Source organism: Lampetra planeri, chromosome 20 (genome assembly GCF_965212315.1).
Source record: "Lampetra planeri chromosome 20, kcLamPlan1.2.h2, whole genome shotgun sequence".
In the NCBI taxonomy this organism is placed as follows: domain Eukaryota; kingdom Metazoa; phylum Chordata; class Hyperoartia; order Petromyzontiformes; family Petromyzontidae; genus Lampetra; species Lampetra planeri.
Window position 1 is genome coordinate 4725319 of NC_136126.1, and position 24696 is coordinate 4750014.

The 24696-nt window shown below is 43.2% G+C and overlaps 1 protein-coding gene and 2 long non-coding RNA genes across 4 annotated transcripts in view; all 3 read left to right on the plus strand.

Annotated features, from left to right (window-relative positions):
* LOC144724310 (transmembrane protein 268-like) overlaps positions 1–6060 on the plus strand; it is a 28496-nt gene extending 22436 nt beyond the window's left edge. For both annotated transcript variants that reach the window (XM_078603323.1, XM_078603324.1), the window contains 2 exons: positions 237–401; positions 1049–6060. In XM_078603323.1, the coding sequence (XP_078459449.1) occupies positions 237–401; positions 1049–1204 (321 nt within the window). In that variant the 3' untranslated portion in view covers positions 1205–6060. The remainder of the gene's footprint in view (positions 1–236; positions 402–1048) is intronic.
* Positions 6061–8518: 2458 nt separating this feature from the next.
* LOC144724316 (uncharacterized) lies at positions 8519–18996 on the plus strand. The gene is made up of 8 exons (XR_013586465.1): positions 8519–8687; positions 10440–10626; positions 11554–11629; positions 12225–12341; positions 12501–15777; positions 16324–16414; positions 16553–16627; positions 18765–18996. It is a non-coding gene; the product is annotated as an uncharacterized LOC144724316 (long non-coding RNA).
* Positions 18997–20126: 1130 nt separating this feature from the next.
* LOC144724315 (uncharacterized) lies at positions 20127–24187 on the plus strand. The gene is made up of 3 exons (XR_013586464.1): positions 20127–20299; positions 21528–21617; positions 22562–24187. It is a non-coding gene; the product is annotated as an uncharacterized LOC144724315 (long non-coding RNA).
* Positions 24188–24696: the final 509 nt, after the last annotated feature.

A 24696-nucleotide genomic window follows, 5' to 3' on the forward strand; every position in this document is an offset into this window, starting at 1 on the left:
GGCAAAAATTCATTGTTGTATGACCAGTATTCTGTGTAGAATGTTGTAATGCCAGTGTTATTTGGCCATTTCTTTAAGTCCAATGTTGCTAGGGCAGTGTTCAAAGTCTCGTGGTTTTAAAACCCTTGTTTCAAGGCCAATGTACTCAAGCTAGCGATCTCTGGCCCAGTGTGCTTTGGCCATTGTTCTCATGAGTGTGTCTGTGTGCGTGCGTGCTCGCTTGTGTGATATTGCAGAGTCTTGACCATCTGAGCATCCTGTTAGAAGAGGAGGAAGAGCCCAGGAGGCCAGCGGGTGACTCGGAAGAGGCCCCGTTGCTGCCCTCTGGTGACGGCTCGGCGCCTAAGAAAGGGAAGACCATCACCACCGTGAGGCACTTCACACCGTGGGGCAACCCCGAGGTACAGAGATATACTCCTGCTTCAGTTTCCTAAGGTTCTGGTTGTGCTGATGCTTCATGCTATCGTGATTGGATGTGCTCCCATTTTTCAAGTGACGTTCAAATTGGCGAAGGAGAATTTTTAATGAAGCAGTCAAATTTTTTTTTTGAATGAAACGTCATTTATTTGAATACACCAAACAGAGATGATAAACCGTACCAATGAGGATATAGTTATTTTCATACTATTTGTCTAAAAAACTGCCCCCGGATATAATGTATATTATTTTAAACAATGTGGCAATTGGTAGCATCTCTAGTGAATTCAGAGGTGCCATTAACCAATTAAATATGCCACTCTCTGATCAATTTATTGGCTTAATTTACATATGCGTGTACTGGAAGACATTTGTAATGAAAGGCACCAAATATATTCTTTACTAAAATAATGAATTCACTCTGATGGTTGATAATGGGATTAAATGGTGGGCAGCAGAGCAACATCCATTGTTGTACTGCACTTCGACTCTCCAGTGTTTATTCTCTCCACCTTCACCAACCCGCACTAACCAGCATGGCGAAGTACAGCTGAACAACCACCCACGACGACCCTCATCCAGCAGTGGATTTAAAAGCGCTGCACGTGTTTTTTTTCTGCCCTTTAACCAGCAAGTGGCAGAGCAGCTCCTGGTGACGTACAGCGCTGCTTACGTGAAGTTGCTGGCGAAGGGGCTTCTGTACCGGCCGCAGCTCTTCCTTCATGCGCACAACGTGCCCTGCCTTTGCCAGTACATCCAGCACAGGGTGCTACACTGCCCAGCGTAGCGGCGCGGCTAAACCACAAAGACGGTGCTTCGGACACAAACAAGCCAAGCAGCCAGGAGGCCGCTGTGCCTTATAATCTTCTGCTCCGGCTGCCTCCCTCAGGCCCGACGCTCGGTTAAAGAGTTAAGCTCTTCGCTCAACGGTGCTCTGCACGACGACTGCGATTATACACAGACACGCATGCGGCAGCTTGCGCGGGTCACGGCTTTACCCGCACGGCCAGATGTCAAGCACAGCTTGCCGCGGAGCACTGCATAAGCGTGGCATGGTTGCAGTATTGTGATGTCAGCAAGTCTGCACTCTCCAATTTGGAGGCAGCTTTACAGCCAGATGATGATGGAAGATGGCTGCTGCTCCAATGTCTGTTTCATGAACTGACTGTTATCACGGTAAAGGTCTGAATTCATGGTTTGGAAGCACTTCCTTTTTAGATGGTTTTGACTTATTTAGGTCCTTTTTACAACTTGTGACTTGTTGCAGTAATGTTTTTATTGAGCTGTCCGAGGTGCTTTTCGGGTCGTGCCGCGTGTTGTTAAGCGTGATGTCTGACGCTTTGGTCCACGTGCAGGGAGCTTCTTCAGGAAGTGTACTTTCAAATCTCCCAGCACGTGGAGCGAAACGTCGGACACAATGCCAAACAAGCCATGACAGAAGCTGAAAACATCTGAAAACTACTCTCCACAACTGAAAAAACCTACGCAGTGCTTGTGTTTATTTGATCACTCTGTTTAAGTTGTAGTTTTTGTGTCACTCACCTAAATTGTACTTGTAATTTGGCTCGTTGCTTTCATTGAACACTTTCAGTTGTTTTTTCCCAACACAATTTGCACAGTTTTAGTTTTTTTTACTCGTCTGAATTTTGTTCGGTTCAGTTGGCGCGCACCCCATTGTGAAATGCAGTAAGTGACAATGTAGAGCGCTTAATAGTACATTTACCAACCCTTTACTTTCCACAGCCTCACACCTACCACTCAACACGCTGAGCCCAACCGCTAGAACGATCACTCCAGCACCACTTTGCAGGACTCAATCACCCAAAAAGTGCTTTTCTAAAGATTGGGTTTTGATGCGAGCCACAAAGCCGTGTGAAGGTGACTCAGCGTCTTACACACCAGAGCCCTTTACAAACAATCGACACCTTTTGGTTGACTGAAGCATACGTAGGTGGGCATGAAGTGGGCCGCATTTTAACTACACTTTTATGTTAGAATGTTGCCGCATGTTTAATTTGATCGGTCGATGGATGTCGTCCGCATGGAGCTGGCGTTTCACTAACGGCTTGTATTGAGCAGATTTTAACGGCTGGCTGACGGCTTTGTTCACACTTGTGGCATTTCCCGCGGAGGTTTTTATTCGCCACTAATTCCACGTGACCCTGTGATGCAATGTTGTGTTTCATTGAAGTCCATTTCAGCCGCAAAGTGGGAAAATGTTGTGTTGGAACGATTTAACCCAGGAAGTGAGTAATTGAGATGCTGGGGCCTAAGCACTCAGCTCTCTCATTGCTGCTGTGCACCAGAGGTCACAACCGGGTACCCGATACCCGTACCCTACCCGATACCCGGCTACCCGTACCCAGCCGGGTACGGGTACCCGTTTGCGACCCTGGTGCGGTAGGGTACGGGTATGGGTAGGCCGTGAGTCACCGGTGAGTAACCGTTTGTCACTCATTTCGGGTAGGGTACGGGTATGGGTAGCGTACGGGTACCCATACCCGGCCGGGTACGGGTACCCGTTTGCGACCCTGGTGCGGCCGGGTATGGGTACGGGTAAGGAATCAAAACCCGTTTGCGACCTCTGCTGTGCACGCATTTATACAAGTGTTGCATTAAACCTAATAATAATTTACTTTAACTAAACAAGATGTTTTCGGACAGTTTTACAATATTTATAATAATCAAGAGTAGCCTATGCACCGCGTATATACCAGCTTGTGCTTCTTTCGAAATATGCCAGTTTTATTTATATTGGTATTGTACCAGTGTGCGTTCTTTTTTAAGTACTGTCATTTGCCAGCATTTGTACATTTTAAATGTAACAAAATAAGGTATGTCTATAAAATGCTATACAGGGACTCCTCGACTTACAAATGAGTTAGAATCCAGAGATCTGTTCGTAAGTCGATTTGTTCGTAATTCCAACTTTACTCCTGTCGATTCCAAACGTGTTGTTGGGTGGGTTTATTTGAGCTCATCTCACTTAAATGTTGGCTCTTCGCGGAGTGGTTTGCATTGGCCATTGAGACGCCTTCACTCTCAGTGCTTCTCTTTGGGGCAGTGGCACTGAATACAGAACCCATATTTTTATTCCGTTTAAATCGATAATTTTTTAAGTGCGGAATGCTCGCTGACAGGAGGTTCTGATCCTGTCTGAATCGATCCTAAATGAAAATGAATGTAAGAAATTAACTTTAGTTGTTACTTGACTTTTAAATGTTCCCCAGCCCCCCACCCAATTTGAAAAATAAATGTGTTTTTAAAGATTTTTTTAGGTGGGGCATTGCCCCCAATGCACCTTACAAACCAGGTGTCACTAGTGCCGCTTGCATTCAACGTTTCTTGGTGGCTTAAATGCCTTGAGGAAAAAAAGTGTTACCGTGCTGGATTTTAGCACGTTAAAAAGTGATGTTTACTTTTATTGAAGGTTTTCTAATCGAGGGGCGTAAACTAAATATGTAGGGGGACCCAGACACTTGTGCATGATGTGAGATTAAAGAGAGTGGGATATGTGTGGGTGCCATTATGCAGACCATATGTCTCCAGTCTACAGGCTGTTGTGTGATTTAATGTCCCTCTTGTTAACCCATCTATGTGGGTCTTTGTGTATTATCCCCTCTTATGCATGTGTTTTGTCTGGATACTCTAGATTCCTCCCCCATGAGAAAAACAATAATGGAATCGGCCAAATATCCAAAGGCGCAAGAGCCTTCTAATAAAGTGGGTTTTTTTTACTCAGAGGAGCTTTCCTGGATAAATAAATGACATTGATATTCATGGGGTGGAGCGGTGGAGTGGTGGTTTGTGCGCAGCGCTATGAACCAAGTGCCCTGAGTTTAATTCCCATCCAACGTAAGATTAGTGATATTTGAACTGTTCTTGGGTCCCTGTTAACCAACCCGTACTGACCTGCTTGGTGATGTATTGTCAAGCAAAACCTATGGTCAATACAGTATTGGGAGGCCTTCATCCAGCAGTGGTTTGACAAAGGGCTGAAATGTGTTATTAATAGGCTGTACATTTCACGTCAATACTTGTGTCCTCTATATTCAGGGGCCGCAGTACCTGGGCTGAAACAATATATTTTGGGCACCTTCCAAGGTTCAAATATATGCTCCGTTGTTATCTCTAGATCTTCACCAACTTTGGCAACGTTGATGCTTGGATGATTGTATTCACATGTATACACAGATTCTTGATTATGAATTGCACCTGTTTGCACCGCGGCTGTGTTGCAGTGAGAGGGGTCTGCACCCTTGTCATTGTGTGTGTCTCAGTTTACTGGTGCTGGAGTTTCCGCATGCCTGGACACCAGCAGAGTTGGTATTCTGCACTACTGATGTATTTCTCTTTTTTATAGCGTATCGACATTTTAATTATTTTTATATGAGTCTTGTTTTGTGTCACAGCACAGTCAATGGTATTCATGATCTGTACATGTTGCTGAATGTGTATGGACCAATACAGAAATGTGGTTTTAGTCTTTCACCACGAGTCACAGATTTATCATGAGTAAATACAATGATGCTGAAGTTAACAGTGTTGGCTTTATTGCTGAGAAGCAAAGTCGGCTATTTCGAATTGCATTGTTCAATAATAATCAACCAGTGCATGAGATGGGCTGAATAGACCTGAGCCTACTATTTACTTCGGTAAAATAATTGCTCCAGCTGTAATGTTGAAATCGAGAATATGCCAATTGATGCAGTGCATAGGATCACCAAAACCCTTGTCATTTGATTGTACTGTATTCCTCAAATAACTTCCACTGTATTATAATTGTGTTGAGGAACGTAATATAAATCGTTTTCAGGCTGCCAATTACACAGTTCCAGAGCTTGTAAAGTACTTAAAAGTTTTCACAAATTATCCGTGATGTGCCTACAGATGTTGTTTTCAAAATGTTAACAGAAATCCCCTTCAGGGTGCAATCTGGGCTACCATGGCTGATGTAAAATTCCCGTGAAATGCCTGTAACCCGTGACTATATTATACACAACTTACATTACCCACAGCCCCAAAAGAGTCACAGGAGTTGTGGGGCAAGTGTAATTGCGGGTAAGAGGAGCACCGGAAACGGGTCACCCATGGAAAGTGTATGCTATTGTCCACATTTATTTGTGGGTGACCATACGGATAAGAGGAGTTCGCTATTTTTGTGGATAATTTACAGCCTTAATATAAACAGATGGGTTAAGGACTCGTATACTTCACAACGCTGGTCAGTGTGGGTTGGTGATTGAGGGCCCTGGAATGGTTCAGATATCACTCGCCACTGATGTTAGTCGTGGCCAGAAATCAAACTTGGGTCGCCGAGTTCGTTAGTCCAGTGGGTGGACCACTGTGCCACTGTGCCACAGATAATGGGATCTCCCAGTAAGACCATCCACATCAGTGCGGATAAGGGGAGTTTCAGCATTAGCAAGTTTTTGCGATTACGTTTTGTTTGTTTGTAGTCATATCCTTTCTTCATTCACATGAATTCAGACTGGTGGTTTCAACAACATGCAAATATTGCACTGTGATTACAAATATGCGCCTTGGTATATTATATAATTGTTTAAGTATTTTAAATTATGTACATTTTAATAGATTGCTGCCAAAAGAAATGGTTTATTAAAGAAATATTGCAATTTTAAATATGTCGACTTGATTAAGAATGTCAAATTAACACTTTGTTCAAAACATGCACCTTCAATGTCTAAACGTGTTTCTTTGCGGTTCCCTTCTCCATGCTGCTCCATATCCTTTTTATAATCCACGAGCGAAGGTGTCTCCTCGTCTGACTACAATCCTCGTGCAATCTCGATGTTCTCTATGTTTGCAGATGTTTTTTTTATGATTCCGAAATATTTCTCATTTCAGCCTCTGTTCGCGAGGGCTTGGATGACCTATCAATTTTACACTGAGTCAATAAGGGGCCGTCCATAAATGACGTCACGCGATTTTGAACGATTTTTGACCCTCCCCCTCGTCACACAACGTCTCAAATGTCTGACCCCCCCCCCCCCTCGGTGTGTGACGTCATTTATGGACGGCCCCTAATGCATTTTTATAGTCAACAGAGGCTAGACAGGATGGTATTTGATATTTTGATATCATTCTTTTGCAGAACCTGATTGATAGATGTTTTCTGAAAATTTTAATTGGAGAAATAAATGTATGAACACAAATTGAGAAAATATGACCCGTTTCAGATGCGCTGATGACACAGTCATTATCAGAACCAATTGAAATTAACTATGTTGGGTTAAATATAAACGAGCAAAAGCAATGTGTAGCACGTTTTTACGAGACAATCCTATTTCTGTGGGAGGGACATAACTGCTAACAACATCCAAGTATTGTACTTAGGGTAGTTTTTGAAGGTGGGTCAGGATCAACATTAAAAAAAAGACGAGAGAGTAGGTTGTAGTGCTGTGGACACCTGTAATCATTCAAAGCACCCTGCCAATGTTGTTCCTCTTTCAGTGCCATTACAGCTTTTGTTCCATTTTGTTTTAATCAACCTCCATGTTTATGATCAATGTCACAATCAGGCCTCGCACGCACACACGCACGCCGATTGAAATTGTTGTCTTGGTATGTTGATTTTCAGTGGGATTTTTTGTTAAGCCTGTACCTGGGCAAGCAGTTTCGCATCTGTTCCTTTACCGGTAAGTTGGCGTCCGTGGATGCTTAAGGTGAACTCGAAGATTCAGGCCAGGCCAGGCCATTACCTGCAGCCAAGTAACGTTTAGACCCCCTGGGCGCCTTCGCCCGTGTGGCTTTGTGAGCTCCAAGCTGGTGCCAGAGCTTGTGGCTTTGTGAGGCCCAAGCTGGTGCCAGGGCGTGTGGTTTTGTGAGGCTCTCGTCTGGTGCTAGAGCGTGTGGTTTTGTGAGGCCCAAGCTGATGCCAGAGCTTGTGGCTTTGTGGGCCCCCGTCTGGTGCCAGAGCGTGTGGCTTTGTGAGGTCCAAGCTGATGCCAGGGCGTGTGGCTTTGTGGGCCCCCGTCTGGTGCCAGAGCTTGTGGCTTCGTGAGGCCCAAGCTGGTGCCAGAGCGTGTGGCTTTGTGAGGCCCAGCTGGTGCCAGGGTGTGTGGCTTTGTGAGGCCCAAGCTGGTGCCAGAGCGTGTGGTTTTGTGAGGCCCAAGCTGGTGCCAGGGCGTGTGGTTTTATCAGGCCCAAGCTGGTGCCAGAGCTTGTGGCTTTGTGAGGCCCAAGCTGGTGCCAGAGCGTGTGGCTTTGTGAGGCCCAAGCTGGTGCCAGAGCTTGTGGCTTTGTGAACTCCAAGCTGGTGCCAAATCGTGTGGCTTTGTGGGCCCCAAGCTAGTGCCAGATCGTGTGGCTTTGTGAGGCCCAAGCTGGTGCCAGAGCGTGTGGCTTTGTGAGGCCCAAGCTGGTGCCAGAGCGTGTGGCTTTGTGAGGCCCAAGCTGGTGCCAGAGCGTGTGGCTTTGTGAGGCCCAAGCTGGTGCCAGAGCGTGTGGCTTTGTGAAGCCCAAACTGGTGCCAGAGCGTGTGGCTTTGTGAGGCCCAAACTGGTGCCAGAGCGTGTGGCTTTGTGAGGCCCAAGCTGGTGCCAGAGCGTGTGGCTTTGTGAGGCCCAAGCTGGTGCCAGAGCGTGTGGCTTTGTGAGGCCCAAGCTGGTGCCAGAGCGTGTGGCTTTGTGAAGCCCAAACTGGTGCCAGAGCGTGTGGCTTTGTGAGGCCCAAGCTTGTGCCAGAGCGTGTGGCTTTGTGAAGCCCAAACTGGTGCCAGAGCGTGTGGCTTTGTGAAGCCCAAACTGGTGCCAGAGCGTGTGGCTTTGTGAGGCCCAAGCTGGTGCCAGAGCGTGTGGCTTTGTGAGGCCCAAGCTGGTGCCAGAGCGTGTGGCTTTGTGAAGCCCAAACTGGTGCCAGAGCGTGTGGCTTTGTGAGGCCCAAACTGGTGCCAGAGCGTGTGGCTTTGTGAGGCCCAAGCTGGTGCCAGAGCGTGTGGCTTTGTGAAGCCCAAACTGGTGCCAGAGCGTGTGGCTTTGTGAGCTCCAAGCTGGTGCCAGAGCGCGTGGCTTTGTGGGCCCTCTCCTGGTGCTACCTGTCAATCACCGCGAAACCTACGGATCGCGAGGGATGACGTCACTCGCGAGGCAGCCCCCAAACAAATAGCAGAGGGCCGTGAAATCCCAATTCAAGTTTGCGTGCAGTTTTACATCGCTGCGTTTTTATAATAAGGGTGTTAATTGACGACTAATTACCCCCGTTTTATCTTGAAGAATACTCTACAGAGGCGAACGACGTTTCTATGCAAGGTACAATAAGTGAGAGTACTGTACAGATTAGTTTATCACTGTACAGTACGTCCTGTAATTTATAGTGGATAACGTTACGTGATTGTATTTTAATACAATTTATTGATAACCAGGGCCTTGGTATGTTGTAAATTGAGGGTCAAACGTGATTTCACTGCCATCACAATTCATACCTTTTTTATGGCGGTAGAGTAATTGTCTTAACATCATCGGCATCTTGTTGAGTAACAGGAAGGCTTTATTTGATTATATGATACATTAAACTAGTCCTAAACCATATCTTGTGCATCGTGTATTGGACTTTAATGGGTTTGCAGCCTTAAATCTGGTGGACAGGACGGCCACTAATCGATATTTACAAATAAAAACGACCGCACTTTATACCGAGTCATATTTCACCCACGTTGCTTCACGCTTGGTGACAATCGTCACATAGAAGTAGAGTACAACATCGGTACCCCCCCCCCCCGCTACGTGGCAAGAAGGTCCCGACCACTATCCAGGCTCAACTCTTGCTTAGCTTACTCCCACATGCGAACGCTCACGAGTTGATTGTTCATCATCAACATCATCACGATCCATGGCATGGGGCAGATATCCCGTAGGTTGTCCCACTGCACACATCATCATTGGCTTCCACGTTGTTCTCTCGTCTTGTGCCGGATAAGCTCAAGTAGCGCCAAAGTCTTTCTGGCAACAATCTCTTGGGTCGCCAAGCCAATCTTGAGATGTTAACTACCTCGCCTGGTATACAGGAGGTCGTGGGTTCGATCCCGACCCTCTCCCTCTGACGCCTGCTGCTGTATATTTGGAGTTTTAGCGTCTCTCTCATCATCACGGTGGCTAGGAGATGTTAACTACCTCACCAGGTACACAGGAGGTTGTGGGTTCGATCCCGACCCTCTTGACGCCTGCTGCTGTCTGTATATTTGGAGTTTGCGTGTCTCTCTCTCATCGTCATCACGGTGGCTATGAGATGTCAACTACTTCGCCTGGTATGCAGTAGGTCGTGGGTTCGATCCCGACCCTGACGCCTGCTGTTTATTTGGAGTTTGCGTGTCTCTCATCATCATCACGGTGGCTATGAGATGTTAACTACCTCGCCTGGTATGCAGGAGGTCGTGGGTTCGATCCCCACTCTGACGCCTGCTGCTGTATATTTGGAGTTTGCGTGTCTCTCATCATCATCACGGTGACTAGGATATGTTAACTACCTCGCTAGGTATACAGGAGGTCGTGGGTTTGATCCCGACCCTGACGCCTGCTGCTGTATATTTGAAGTTTGCGCGTCTCTCTTTCTCCCCGTGGTCGAGTTAATTTTCTCAGGCAGCTGCGGTTTTTCACTCCACATTTAGAAACGTGCGTTTAGAGTATTCGGCTGCTGTAGATTTCCACGTTAAAAGCCACTAAGTTGAGCGATCATTTGTGGCCAGGTCGCTTTTGAAAAAGAGCTATATATAGCTCGTTGGGCCTTACCTGCTAAAATACAACAACAAAAATAGTTGATCTGTTTGGTCTTAACAGAGAATGATTGGTAACACCTTTAAAATATACCGGGAAGTCTCAGCGCTTGGGCAATTATTGGCACCGGCTCATCCAGTGGCCGCCGATGCCTTTCTGTGGTTCTCGCGCCTCTTGAAGACGTCCACTCGCTTTGAGAGTGAGTGAATAATACTGTGTGTGTTGTAAGTTGAACTTATTATTCGTTGTGCTTCGTGCCTTTGGGGGTGTTTTGTCTTGCGTTTTTTGCAGGTGGTGCTCATTCAAGTGCCGACATGAGTCACGGCACCGATGATGATGCAGCATTTGCAGGCTGTGCAGAAAATGCCGACTCCAACCGCAAATTCAAATTAAAGCCCTCCAAGGCATCTGGAGAGCCTAAACGACCACTGCAAGGAAATACAAAGTCTCGCAAAAGACCAACGGCTGCATTCTCGACGTACTCGTCTATACTTGATGTTCACTCTACACTGTGGAATTAGTTAAATATAAAATATAAAGTATTAGGTTCTAGTTCTTGCGTGTGGCAATATTTTCTGGAGCTAAATGCCATCTTCAAGGCCTGCTAAGTCGCAAGAGGGCTTCGGGACGGATAATTATTGTGGTTTTGCATTTCCTAAATTTAAAAGAGCGCAAACTACAGTGGTATTCGATATGATCCATAGTACTCTTTGGTTCTTTCGGTAAAGTCACGTAGGTATAAAATAAAATAAATCACGACGTTTCGGGCGCAACACAAGCGTCCGTCATCAGGTGGGAAAGCATGGTCAGTCTGCCTCAGCAGCAGACCAAAAGAACCAAAGAGTATGGATTCCTGCAGTCACGAAAGCTTCAAATCAAGATTGATCCATAGTGTTTGGATTACATGGCCAGAACTGCACTGTGGCTTTTATTACAATTTCCCACTCAGGAGTGATGTGCGCGCATCAGCCTGGTGCCGTTTCGATGCGGTTGATGGTTACACCAGTGTCTTGAGAAAGTTCCTACTGGATGACGGCCTCACCTCGCGCCGTGTGTTGTGGTCAGGGGTTATTTGATCATATTTCAGCACGCTGGTCAGTGCAGGCTGGTGAAGATGTGGAGGCATGGATGTACAGTACAACAGATTTTTTTTTTTACCCACACTGCCCTTTGCATGGTGGAATATCTAAGTTCTTTCATGGCTCAGCCATGTTTAGCATTTTGGGTGATTTGGTCCAAGGCCAATTCAATAAAAGTATTTCAAACCTTGCTTGGGATTTTTAAGCTTTAAGATTACGTAAAAAAACGAATTTGAAGACATTTTATTAAGTCAGCATGTATCAATCTCTTTAATGATATTCTAAATGTTTATTTCGTTGAGTTTTCTTTAAACATTTTGTTACAGTGGCGCTGAATCAGATCCAGGGGAAAAAAGACTAAAAACATCAGATTCGGATGATTTACAGTTTTTATCACAACAGGTACAACATTTTAATTGTCGACACGTAAACACCGTCACAGTATACATCAGTCGTATTGGGTATCAATTTGTCATGCCTAAACTCAGCAAATATTTCTGCAGGTTCAGCTGTCCCCACTAGATGGCGGATTATGCAGTCTTTTAATATTTAATGATGGTGCTTGTGCTAAACCAGTGGTTCTCAACATACACTATTTTGTAAGGAAGCCCCCCCATCAATCAATACCATTAGTCTTTGCTCTCCCTGACTCCCACGCCTCGAGTCGACGCGGTGGTAGTATGTCAGGTGTTTTAACACGTAGGCTTTTGTGACCCAATATTTTCCATAAGAGGTTTTTAGGGTTTACTCTCCAGCACACCTGTGCGCTGAACTCGTAACGAATTGGCATGTTTTGTTTACGTGACAAACCTTACTAATTGGTTGTGTCCTGCGGTGATGGGTTTAATGACACATTTATGTTTACACGATCTAACACAAACAATAATAAATTGTATTGATGAGGCTGTTCATAGACACTGACTTTGCTCTGCTACCTTTAGAAAAGCGTATTGTATACAATGAAATGTGTATAAATGTTATGGATTTTATGTTACAGATCCCTTCATTGAAGCCTACGAGTGGAAAATACATTCCAGTTTTTAAAAGCAGAAAGTCAAAAATGTTCATGCTTCAAAAAGAAACACTTCTGAACGCTGCTGCTCTTCCTGCAGAAGTAGGTCGTTATAATTTGTTCATATGTATTTGATATGTATTATCAGCTGTATTGCCATGTTTTGCAAATATATTAACAATTTTAAATGAAACTGTTTCGTACAGCTTAAATATCCTATTGGATTTCGTACCCAATTGTACCGTGTTTTTTTTTCTGTAGACTCAAGCAATCAATTCCACAAAACACTCCATCGGTGAATATTCTAAACTGGAATGTTTAACTCGTGTAGTCCCGGAAACGCAAAGCACAGGCTGCGATCAAAATCGTGATTCAGAATTGCAAAAAGAATTGTCTTCAACGGTCTATGAACAAGAGCAGCAGCACATTGATTCTGACACAGAAGTTCTGCTGCCAGAAAATGGGCAGGATTCAACGAAAATAAAATTGGATGAATTGAACGCGATAGAAAGTACAAGTGCAAACCAAGAAACATCTTTCCTGAATGAGGCGTACATAGACAGTGTGGAGGATGTGACGACCAGCCTGCTGACAAATTCGTTGGCAGAGGTTGAATATGAGAGGCGTGACGATGAGGTGGATGTTGGGGTGGTACATGTCGATGAGGTCCAAATTAATCGGGATGAACACTGCCATGTTCATTCTCAAGACCAGCGTAAACTTGATTTAAATGAAGAACTCAAGCGTGATTCTCCGCAAGAAGAAAGGGCAGAGCCTGACAATACGGGTGATTTAGATGCTAAATGTGTTGGGATTGCACTCAATTGCCAGTCTGTGTATCCCATCCCAATTGACATTCCTACAAATGTTGTTACAAAACCACTATGTGTGGATTGCATTGTGGGATTGGATTCCCCAGTAATGCAAAAAGAAGTGTATGGGAAATGTCTGACTATTGATGATAATGAAGAAAACAAAAGCAATTACCCAAGTCAGCATGATAATACAGAAGGCAATGAGGAAGACTGTGGTAAGGCAAATATTGCTGATGAATGTAAATTAAACGTTAAAATTGGGAATGGCCATCCCACCGAGATCTTAATGGCTAATAGCAATTTTGTACCTGACATTGTCTCTAACATGCATACATTGGTTACACATGATGAGTCATGTGGTACAGTTAATGCTGATATAGGAAGCAGCATTTTGGAGAAACTCCAAATGCCTGTAACTTTTAGAAATAAGCTGTCCAGAAAAGGACAGAAAGGTGAAGTGGTTATAAGTGAAAGCATTGTCTCATCTTCTCACCCCTTTGCATCGGTTTCAAATGCCGACATATCAGATGTGCGAAAACAGCCGAACGCTGCAGAATCACACAAGGTCCTTTCAATAGAGGCACCCCTGAATTTGCGAATTGAAACGCTGGCATCGACAGCCGTTGGTTTTCAAAACAAAAATGCAGCGGTGGTTACACAGCAACAAAAAGAAAAGGACCCTTTTAGCGGTGAAACATCTAAAATGATATACTCTGATGATGGCACAGAAACAGTGCACTTGGGATGCATAATAGCACAAGGCAATCCAGATTCATTAGGTCTGAATAACAAAGCTGAAATCGGTCGGTATTTCCAGCCTGGAAAATGTGAAAAATATATTGAAGAACGTATTTCAGATGAGCCATTGACAAGTGAATCTTGCAATGGAAAAAAGATAGTTCTGGACATGGAAACTACAGTACGTTGTGCTGCAAAAAAGCATGAACAATTACTGACTGAAAAAGATGATAAAAAAATAGCAGGTGAAGCTCATCAAGTCTTCTCAGCTGAAGAATATAAACATTTTTCTAAACATCAAGAATTGTCAGCTCAAGAACATCAAGAATTAGCTGAAATAAATAAAAATGTAGCTGATAAACAAACAATTTCAGTGGAGCACGAACATTTTTCAGCTGAACAACATCAACATTTGTCAGTTGAACGTCAAAAATTATCAACTGAGCAAAGTAAAGAATTATCAGCTGATGAACATGAAGATTTAACAACAGATGAACATCAAACATTTTCAGCTGATGAACTAAAAAATATATCAGCTGAACAATATAAAGAATTATCAACTGAGCAAAGTAAAGAATTATCAGCTGATGAACATCAAGATTTAACAACAGATGAACATCAAACATTTTCAGCTGATGAACTAAAAAATATATCAGCTGAACAATATAAAGAATTATCAACTGAGCAAAGTAAAGAATTATCAGCTGATGAACATCAAGATTTAACAACAGATGAAAATCAAAAATTTTCAGCTGATGAACTAAAAAATATATCAGCTGAACAATATAAAGAATTATCAACTGAGCAAAGTAAAGAATTATCAGCTGACGAACATCAAGATTTAACAACAGATGAACATCCAACATTTTCAGCCGAAGAACTAAAAAATATATCAGCTGAGCAAAGTAAAGCATTATTAGCTGACAAACATGAAGATTTAACAACAGATGAACATCCAACATTTTCAGCTGACGAACTAAAAAATACATCAGCTGAACAACATAAAGAATTATCAACTGAGCAAAGTAAGGAATTATCAGCTGACAAACATGAAGATTTAACAACAGATGAATATCCAACATTTTCAGCTGACGAACTAAAAAATATATCAGCTGAGCAAAGTAAAGCATTATTAGCTGACAAACATGAAGATTTAACAACAGATGAACATCAAACATTTTCAGCTGATAAACTAAAAAATATATCAGCTGAACAATATAAAGAATTATCAACTGAGCAAAGTAAAGAATTATCAGCTGACAAACATGAAGATTTAACAACAGATGAACATCCAACATTTTCAGCCGAAGAACTAAAAAATATATCAGCTGAGCAAAGTAAAGCATTATTAGCTGACAAACATGAAGATTTAACAACAGATGAAAATCAAACATTTTCAGCTGATGAACTAAAACATATATCAGCTGAACAATATAAAGAATTATCAACTGAGCAAAGTAAAGAATTATCAGCTGACAAACATGAAGATTTAACAACAGATGAACATCCAACATTTTCAGCCGACGAACTAAAAAATATATCAGCTGAACAATATAAAGAATTGTCAACTAATGAACATAAACAATTATCCACTGGCAAACGTAAAGATTTAACAACAGATGAACATCAAAACATTTCAACAGATAAACATAAATCAGCTGGACAACATCAAGAATTATCAACTGAGCAAAGTCAAGAATTACCAACCAATGAACATACAGAGCATCAAAACTTCTCAGCCGATGAAAAACAAACATTTCCAGCTGAACAATATGAAGAATTAGTCACTGAAGAAGCGGGTATGCCACCACCTGCAGGCATCTTCAAACAAGAACCATTAAAAGGAACTACTGTTCATCCAAAGGCCGGCGACAAGAACTCGGAACACAGTCGCAAGTCGCACGCCGAAGCTAGTGGAGTTGTTGATGATTTGCTCTTACAAGACAGCCAGTTGTGTGAATTTTTCAAGAGCGAGCTCAGTGAAGGCAAGTAAACAAAATATGTATTACTCTCTTTGCGTGCTATTTAACAGTTTTTGGTTTGTTTAGGACAAGATGTGATGGCAACAGCATTGGAGTTGTTCATCAAGTGTTGAGGGAATGATTTGGAAGCTGCGTGGCCTATGTCAAGGAGCTAAAAGTGATCCATGAAGGTTATTGTGAGGGCCTCATGGGATCGAAGCAGTGGCATTAGGCGCGATCATTCCTTCGTGTCTCTGAAATGTATTTTCAGCCTCCCGTCAGCTACGTTTTCTGTCTTGGCCAACAGCCTCAGTCTCCTACTAATGATGTCACTGGGGATGAGTAACCATGATTCCTATGTCATGTAGCCAAGGGGACCCACAAATGATTTGGGCAGGGGTGGGAAGCACAGTATATGGCTTACCCTCCTGTACCAATATGGGGACATTCCCTGTTTTGTTCCTAGAAATTGGTTTACAATATAGAAGTGGAAATTGCAAGCAGAAAACTTGTAATTCCTGTAATGTTTGCTGTTTTGAGTTACAGTACTATACAATAATTTCCTTACAGACAATGAAATGCAGATGAGTGAAAATATTGAAACTCCGAGCGATATCTACATCCAAGAGAAATCTTCAGAAATTGTTGTGAACACTGAAAGGTAGAGCTTGCAACTCTTGTTTTTGTCAGCACCAACCAGAGCAATTGCTAACATTTCCAATGTGTTACATAATACTTTGTCACCTGAGTGAAATTGTGTAAATGTAATCCACAACAGCATTTATTTTGTTCCTTTTAGATCCACACAGACTGCTAAACTGAGGGATGCCACTGACACAGTGTGTCGCCTAATTAACGAGATCTCAAAAATAAAGTAAGACTCCTTTGTGACGTATACTATCACCTTAATTTTGCTTCATATCGGTTACTGTTAAGGTGACAGGGTGGCTTAAGTCAGATCACTAAGCCACCTTCACTAAGATCCTTTAGTTCATGTCTGGGTAAGCAGCCCATCATTAAACCAGGTTGTCAAGTGTAGTGAGTTGATGGGTCTCAGTCTAGTCATCAATTACCATGCAAAACGTTTCATTAAATTAGGCTTTCACTTAATTTTGCTAAATTTTGGAATGAATAAAATATTGCTTTGATTATCATGCAATGAATCTTACTCCACGTTTAGAAACATGCGTTTAAAGTATTTGGCTGCTATAAATTTCCACATGACGAGCCACTTTGTTGAGCTATCATTTGTGGCCAGGTCGCTTCTGAAAAATACCTATATAGCTCATTGGGCCTTACCTGGTAAATAAAAACATAGTTCTCTTGTGGACAAAAATGGTCACTTGAAGGTGTTAAAGGTACAGGTGTGTATTTCCTTCAGCAGGCCATTCCCTAACGTGGGGTTACTCTGCTGTGCGAGTCCCAAACGGAAACTTCACCTTTCATGACATGACGCCGATAGGGCAATTTGAATACACGTTTAACCTCATAATCAACGTTTTTGGGTTTAGATCGCGTTATTTATAAATGTGTCGTAACCCTCCACCACCCGACACGGCCAATCAGCAAAAAAGTGTCACGTTGACAAAAGCGTGAAACCACAACATTTACAATTGTAAATGTTGTGGTTTCACGCTTCAAGACACCGGTGGGCTAAAGCAGTGAACTATTTGTCTTTTGTCAACGTGACACTTTTTTGCTGATTTGCCGGGTCGGGTGGTGGAGGGTTACGATAGATTTATAAATAACGCGATCTAACCCAAAAAGTTGATTATGAATATTGGTCGTGAAAGCCTACGTGTTAAACTGACGATTAACCTGTGACTAACCAACGCCCAGTAAGTAATTGAGACCTAATATCTCATTGCAATGGCTTATACCTGGCCAGCCATGTAGCAATTTCATGCCCAAACTGCAACATTTAATGTTAAGATGATGCTATTAAAACGACTAGCTTGTCAAACAGCTTGACAAAACATTTCAGAAATCTGTACAGTGTGACTATATTTGCATTAACACTTAGAATATATTCATCATCACAGCACAATAAAGTTCCATTTGATGTAAAGTGAACTGAGACATCCTTAAATTGCACACCCAATTCGTGTGTGGCCTTCTCGCATGCCCTACATTGTAAATGTATTTGAGCATATTTATGCACCTTTAAAATTGAACTTTGATACAAAAATCATGCTGGGCCTCATAGAAGTGTGAAAACCAATTATATTACGGTGTGCTTATGCAAGCATGTTTATAAATAAGTCATGGTGTCATGCTTTAAAAGCCCCGTGTTTAATAATGCATGCATTTTGCTGGAAGTAGCAACATCTCATATGTCAACCAGTGATGGTTTCAGCCCAGTCAACAATGACTGCACTTAATTTGACTAAATTCCAGCTCTGAGAATGAAGAATGTCTGTTGACTCATGTCACGACCATTACCCTCAGTGGTAGGGTGGGTGGGAAACTTGCCCCTTATTGTGTGGATAATCAGGCACTTGAGGGGATCTCTCTCTGATATCCGCTTGTCAGCTTTCCACTAACATAAAGGATTTGCACTGCTCTGTGAGATCGGAACGGATTCATCATTGGTGATAGTGGTCGGAATAGAATTGGTGGGAAAGCTATGTAAGGCTACAACCATAGAAACCTGTGGTTTAATCTCTAGCTATGTATATTATACAACACATCTTGAGTACTGTGAATAATCGTTAAGGTCAGAGTATCTTCTTGGTTCTTTCGGTAAAGTCACGTAGAAGGGAAATAATAAAATAAATAAAATAAAACATAATAAAATAATTCTCATGACGTTTCGGCCACAACGCAAGCAGCCGTCCTCAGGTGAAGAACAGGTCTGTCGGAAAGACAGCGTCTGAATGGGCACCACCACGCTTGGCAGCGTATATTTAAGCTGGGTTGGAGGGGGGAAGGGGCGCCTTGACAAAGGAATTTGCATATCAAGAGGAATTTAGCATATTTATGGGTGTGGTTTGTCCTTTTTGTCCACGCAGCCGCCAGGTGCTATCTGTCCACCGTGGACTGGAGGCAGCAAAGCAGCACAGAAGCTGGAAGGCCGACTTTTCAAACAGGAACACAAACGCCACAAGACCCAACGCTTTCCCAGCAAATGCCACCTGGAAGTGATGCAAGTTGTCAAGAGTCGTGTCCTGGAGGGAATGTATAACCCACATATTCTTGGGTCTTTCGGTAAAGTCACGTAGATAGGTTCAAAGAAAATAAAACTACGACGTTTCGATGGCAACACAAGCGGTCGTCTTCCTTTTCCTGAAGACGACCGCTTGTGTTGCGATCGAAACGTCGTAGTTTTTTCTTGTTTTTTGTTATTTTCTTTGAACCTATCTTCGTGACTTTACCGAAATACCCAAGAATATGAATTCCTGCAGTCACGAAAGCTCTAAGTCAAGATATAACCCACATATTTGTATTTTTTCAAAGAAAACCCGTTTAAACGACATTGGAAGATTTGACAAACAACGTTTAATAGTTTGTATTGTATTAACTACCTACAGATGGTCGTTCAATGATCTTAATAATATAATTGTTTCATCCACTTGCCCACTCTCAACATTCTCAATTGAAATATACATAGCAAATATTGCCCCCTATTGCAAAACCTTGGTAGGACCCTCCTGAAAAAGAGTCACGAGACTCAGTGAGGCTTTCATGGGTAAACAGAAACAATAAATTAAGACTCTTTTCAGGACAATAAGGTGGTGTGGGTTTTTGAGGTTTTTTTACCCAGGATATCCCATATATGTCTATCACAGTGCGGAGTGGCATAACCTGCATAATCTATACAATCTTTCTGTCGCGAGGCTTAAGGAGTATTTCTCAAAAGTCTTGCTGAATTTACAAAGTAATACGATGTACGAGGTATTATTTGGGTTTTTAGGTAAAGTCACGTCGATAGCTTCAAAGAAAATAACAAAAAACTACGACGGTTTTTTTCCTCCTGAATACGACTGCTTACGTTGCGATCGAAACGTCGTAGTTTTGGATTTTTTTGTTATAGTCTTTTAACCTATCTATGTGACTTTACCGGAGGACCCAAAGAATATGAATTATTGCCGTCACGAAAGCTTTAAGTCAAGATTTAATGTACGAGGTGTTTCGTTGGTTTTAGAAAAGTATCAGTTTACCGGTCGGGTACATTAAAATGTTGAACAAATTTGCGCATTTCTAAAGAACGTAATATTGAGCAAGCTCTGCGTTTGCAGTTTATTCAAATATAAACACTGACGACCCGTCCGTGAAGTTACAAGCGGCTGTGTTTTAACATCTGTGCCGAGTCAGAAAACACCGACACTGGGGGAGGGATGATGCACTGTGACGTGCGAAAAGCACCTCTTGGTGTGGGCCCTGCTTCTTCCTGTGCACCATTACTCGGCACATTCTCGCGCTCGCTATATTATCAATGCCCACGCAAACGACAGCGCACACGAAACGCGATCCTTCGAGCGCGCAGACACAATAAACGCAGTACGAGACCAGGACCCGTTTCAGATGGTGTGACTAATCATTAACGGTAAGCTGAATTTATCGTGATGTTAAGCGTGCGTTGTGGTCAATGTTCAATGTTATATGGTTGCAGTACTGTACATGGTTATTTAAATATACCGTATTAAGAGGTGTATTTTTCTTGATTATTTCTTAACGAAACATGTTTTCAAAATGTGGTTTGTCAATGCTGTAAACAATACATTTCTGACTGTACAATATAACACCTTGTTGAAAATATGAAAACATTGTTTTTTCTGAGATCAATAATTATCTATTCGTAGTCGTATCAGGGAAAGCCTAAGTCATGACTTCCAGGAGGGCCGTGTGGCAAATCCATGAATGAGTGGCATATGGGAAGAAACGGGGGCTTACCGGGAGAAACCCCATTGTGTGTGCGGGGATAAGGCTCAAAGCTCCAGTCAAGAATGCATTGTACCCCCATTGGGTGACCATACTGTCCACACTTTGTATTCCCAAAGCAGGCTTCCATCCAAAAACACCAAATATTGATTTAGTCATCTGACAAGATCGGGTGTATTTGGGCCACATTCGTCCTACATTTATATTTGTGCACATTTCCAAAATGTTCACGTGGATCATAAAAGTAGATCCTTCCCCGGTTATACTAAACATAACACGAGTCTGTTGGTTTAACACGTAGGCTTTCGCGACCAATATTATTCATAATGAACGTTTTTGGGTTAGATCGCGTTATTTATAAATGTGTCGTAACCCTCCACCACCCGACACGGCCAATCAGCAAAAAAATCTCACGTTGACAAAATACAAATAGTTCACTACTTTAGCCCACCGGTGTGTTGAAGCGTGTAAATGTTGTGGTTTCACGCTTCAACACACCAGTGGGCTAAAGCAGTGAACTCTTTGTCTTTTGTCAACGTGACACTTTTTTGCTGATTGGCCGTGTCGGGTGGTGGAGGGTTACGACACATTTATAAATAACGCGATCTAACCCAAAAACGTTGATCACGAGCCTGTTGCTCCGTTTGACTTGGCCAGGCGTCACGACATCCTCTTCACCCCTCTGTTTTCTTAGCCGAGCGACTTAACATTCTCGTCATTGTGACTTGGCAAAAGTCAAGAGTGCTTTCCACATCACTTCATTTCTGAGTGGACTAAAGAAATACACACAGTGTTCTCCATTACCAAACAGGTTTTTTTTTCTCTCAAAACAAATTATTCAATCAGCACGAGTGATATAATATAACACGCGTTCTTTCGTCGCCTCTTTGAAGCCTGCAGCTATGTGGCAGGCAAGATCCGCTCGCTGTGCTGCGAAAGCAAGCACAGCACACCAGCTGATCCCATGCCAAAACAGACACAAGGTGAGACACACTGAACGTTGCATACTTCTGGGCTAATAAGCAATGAAAGTAACGAAAAAAAAATAGATGGACATTTTTGTATTGCGTAAGTTGTCGTTTCGCGACCTAATAGAGAGTGGCTTCATAAGAGATTGGTGCCAGAAAGATGTGCCACTACTTTAACAGTTTGGCACAAGACTGGAAAGTATAAACATGGACGAAATGTGCAGTGAACGCCTACGGGCTATCTGGCCATGGATCGTGAAGATGAAGTTTTCGCAGCAGTGCTGAATAGCTCTCCGATAAGTTTTTTTGGGGTTTTACTGCGTGTTGTGCAACAATGTCCGACGTTTAAAGCCACCTGCAGGCAACACGTAGAGCGGGATGTTCGACATCTTGCCGGGTAACAGGCGGTACAACCTGAAAACGCATATAACAGCCAATGGACAGGCTTGAAAACAAATCTAAATTCTCAATGACATCAAATTTTGCTGACGAAAAATCCAATATTTTCAGTGTAACCCTTTGTATCATGGTTACACTGTGGCATATGGAACCTAACAACAGAGCTACCTCTGAGACCCCTTGAAATGACTTCTGTTTCACACGGCACCATTTTTCAAACACTGCCAATTTAGCCAAATTAAGCGAAGAACCAAATTTAATGTAAGTTTGTTTTTGGGCAGTCATTGGATACCGGGGTTAGACCATTACCTCGCTACAATTGACAACCCAATTTAATCACATGCCAGAATATTGGCGGTGTCAGCGCAGCACTCTGACCCCAGACACATCCGGACACATCTAGAAGTGTAAACCTTGATTTGCATCCGCGTGTACGCATCACGTCCAGGGACCATGTGAGTGGACCTGAACTTCTGCATAGTTGTGGGATGCGACATTGAACCCATTTTTACGCAACGTGTCAAAACAAACTTGTTTTTTCTCTCCTCCCACTGTAATAGCTGCAGGTGGATGCAGTCGGACGCGAGTGACCCAGCCCTGCCCGTCCAACGAACATCTCCCACAGCCCACGGCCGAGCGCAGAGGATGATATTAGTGGAAGCGCTGATGGAGCAAAGCACAGCCCTTCAGCGCCCTTCCTCTCATTTCCAAATTGTCCCTCCACCCAAACCCCAACACGCCAACGCAGCCGTTAAATCAGCAGACTCCACGCAAATTCGAGGCGTAACCAGGATTTCACTTTAGCCGGATCCGTCCGCATCATTGCCCCTAAATTATTTCCACACTCGGCACACACCATCCGGTATATAACCCTCGATATGGCTGTGACAACTGGTCACCTGCCACCTCACCGCCTATGCCAGTCTACCAGCGACCCGGGGGATATTTAGCAAGAGATTAAACCCTGGGCATAATGATCAACACCCCCCCCGCCCCCCCACTCGAATTGTGATTTCGGGTGGCGATAAAAAAATTGATTATTGTCAACATTGTGGGTAATCTTAGGTCACGTGAACCCGTTACATACACCATTCGAATCAAAAACACTGCTCCTCGACTTCCGATGCACGCTACTTGACGTGTGCGTCGCAAACCTTAATGATCTCTATTAAACAGAGAGGTCAATACACCCCCCCACCCAGCACAAACCTACACATCGGTGATACGTTTACCAAGTGCCTGAATGAATGCTGTACTCGGGCGGTGGGGGGGGCGGTTTATCGTGTATTTCGTAGCTAGTGGCTTTCCTCTGCTAGGCCACGTGTAGTGACGTTGGTGATGAGCTTATGAAGTCAGCAACATTAACTCCCCCCTTTGTGGGAGGTGAACCTGTCCGATGTCCTCTCATTCAGAGTTGAGCATCAGCTATGCAAATGCTTTCCACTGCAAAGTTTACATTGTACTCTCAAGGTCATGCCCCAACGATGCCAACGATAGCACTTAACAACGGACAAATTGGGTCGTCCTAAATGACCACCGAACAACAACGCTGCACACAATGGGGGCCACAACGTGTCTGGCAAAGGGCAGTGTGCAGCAAAATGCATCGTTGTACTGCACTATGCCTGCACGTCTATGAGTCCCACTTGCAACAGCGTTGGTGAAGTATGGTCAAATAACCCCCCCCTGCTCCCAAGACTTGCACAGCGTGGGGAGGCCCTCAACCAGCAATCGATTGGCTATCCACAAGAACACCGACATCAGCAAGCCACAGGAGAGTAATTGTACGCATCAAGCAGGATCTCAATACCGCATTTTGCTTAACTGATGCTCGACAAAACTGACTTAGCACATTCCCTAGCAGCAGAAAGTGGTTTTATAGTTAAGCTAGTGTTTGACACTTTTGTACTCACAGGAAGCCGTTTTCGTGTGTTATTCACCTCTTGCAATCTAAATAAAACTCGCTTCAAAGATTAATTCACCTTAGAACACTTTAAAGTGGTTCGTCGTCGATTTACAGATTCCGCCGTCACTGTTTACAATATGCAACAAAAAACGAGGCAAGGGTGGTACAGCAGCTAGGACGAACACGCTGCTGAAATGTGAACACTTTTTACTGCACAAACACGTTTGTACTGCAAGAGCAACCGGTGGCTTGGAATTAAATGAATACCGCATAACCACGATTTTGCACGTGTGGCGTCAATGATTTTTTTCGTCCGAGCATCCAAAACGAGGTGGCGCTAGACCCTAACGTGTGCACAACACGTACACCCGCCGACTAATGCTGACAACACGGTAATTCAATGAAGGTGTTTGGTTGGCGATGGAAAAACAAATAAGGATTTCGCCGAAGTAAAATATACCCACCGGCTAGACACTTGCTTTGAATATGATTCAGGCTCTTGCTTGGCACGATGACAATCTCGTGTATGCCATTACGCACTTAACGCTTTCGTGAAATTGCCAAATAATGTAATATCGTTGTTTTAAAAGGTAATTTATCTTATTCTTGGTTCTTTCGGTAAAGTCACGAAGAAGGGAAATAATAAAATTATACAAATATAGAACAATAAAAATTCTTACGACGTTTCGACTAACACAAGCAATCATCAGGTGTGAAATCCAAATTTTCTTGCTGTGGATTTCACACCTGATGATGATTGCTTGTGTTGCAGTCGAAACGTCGTGACAA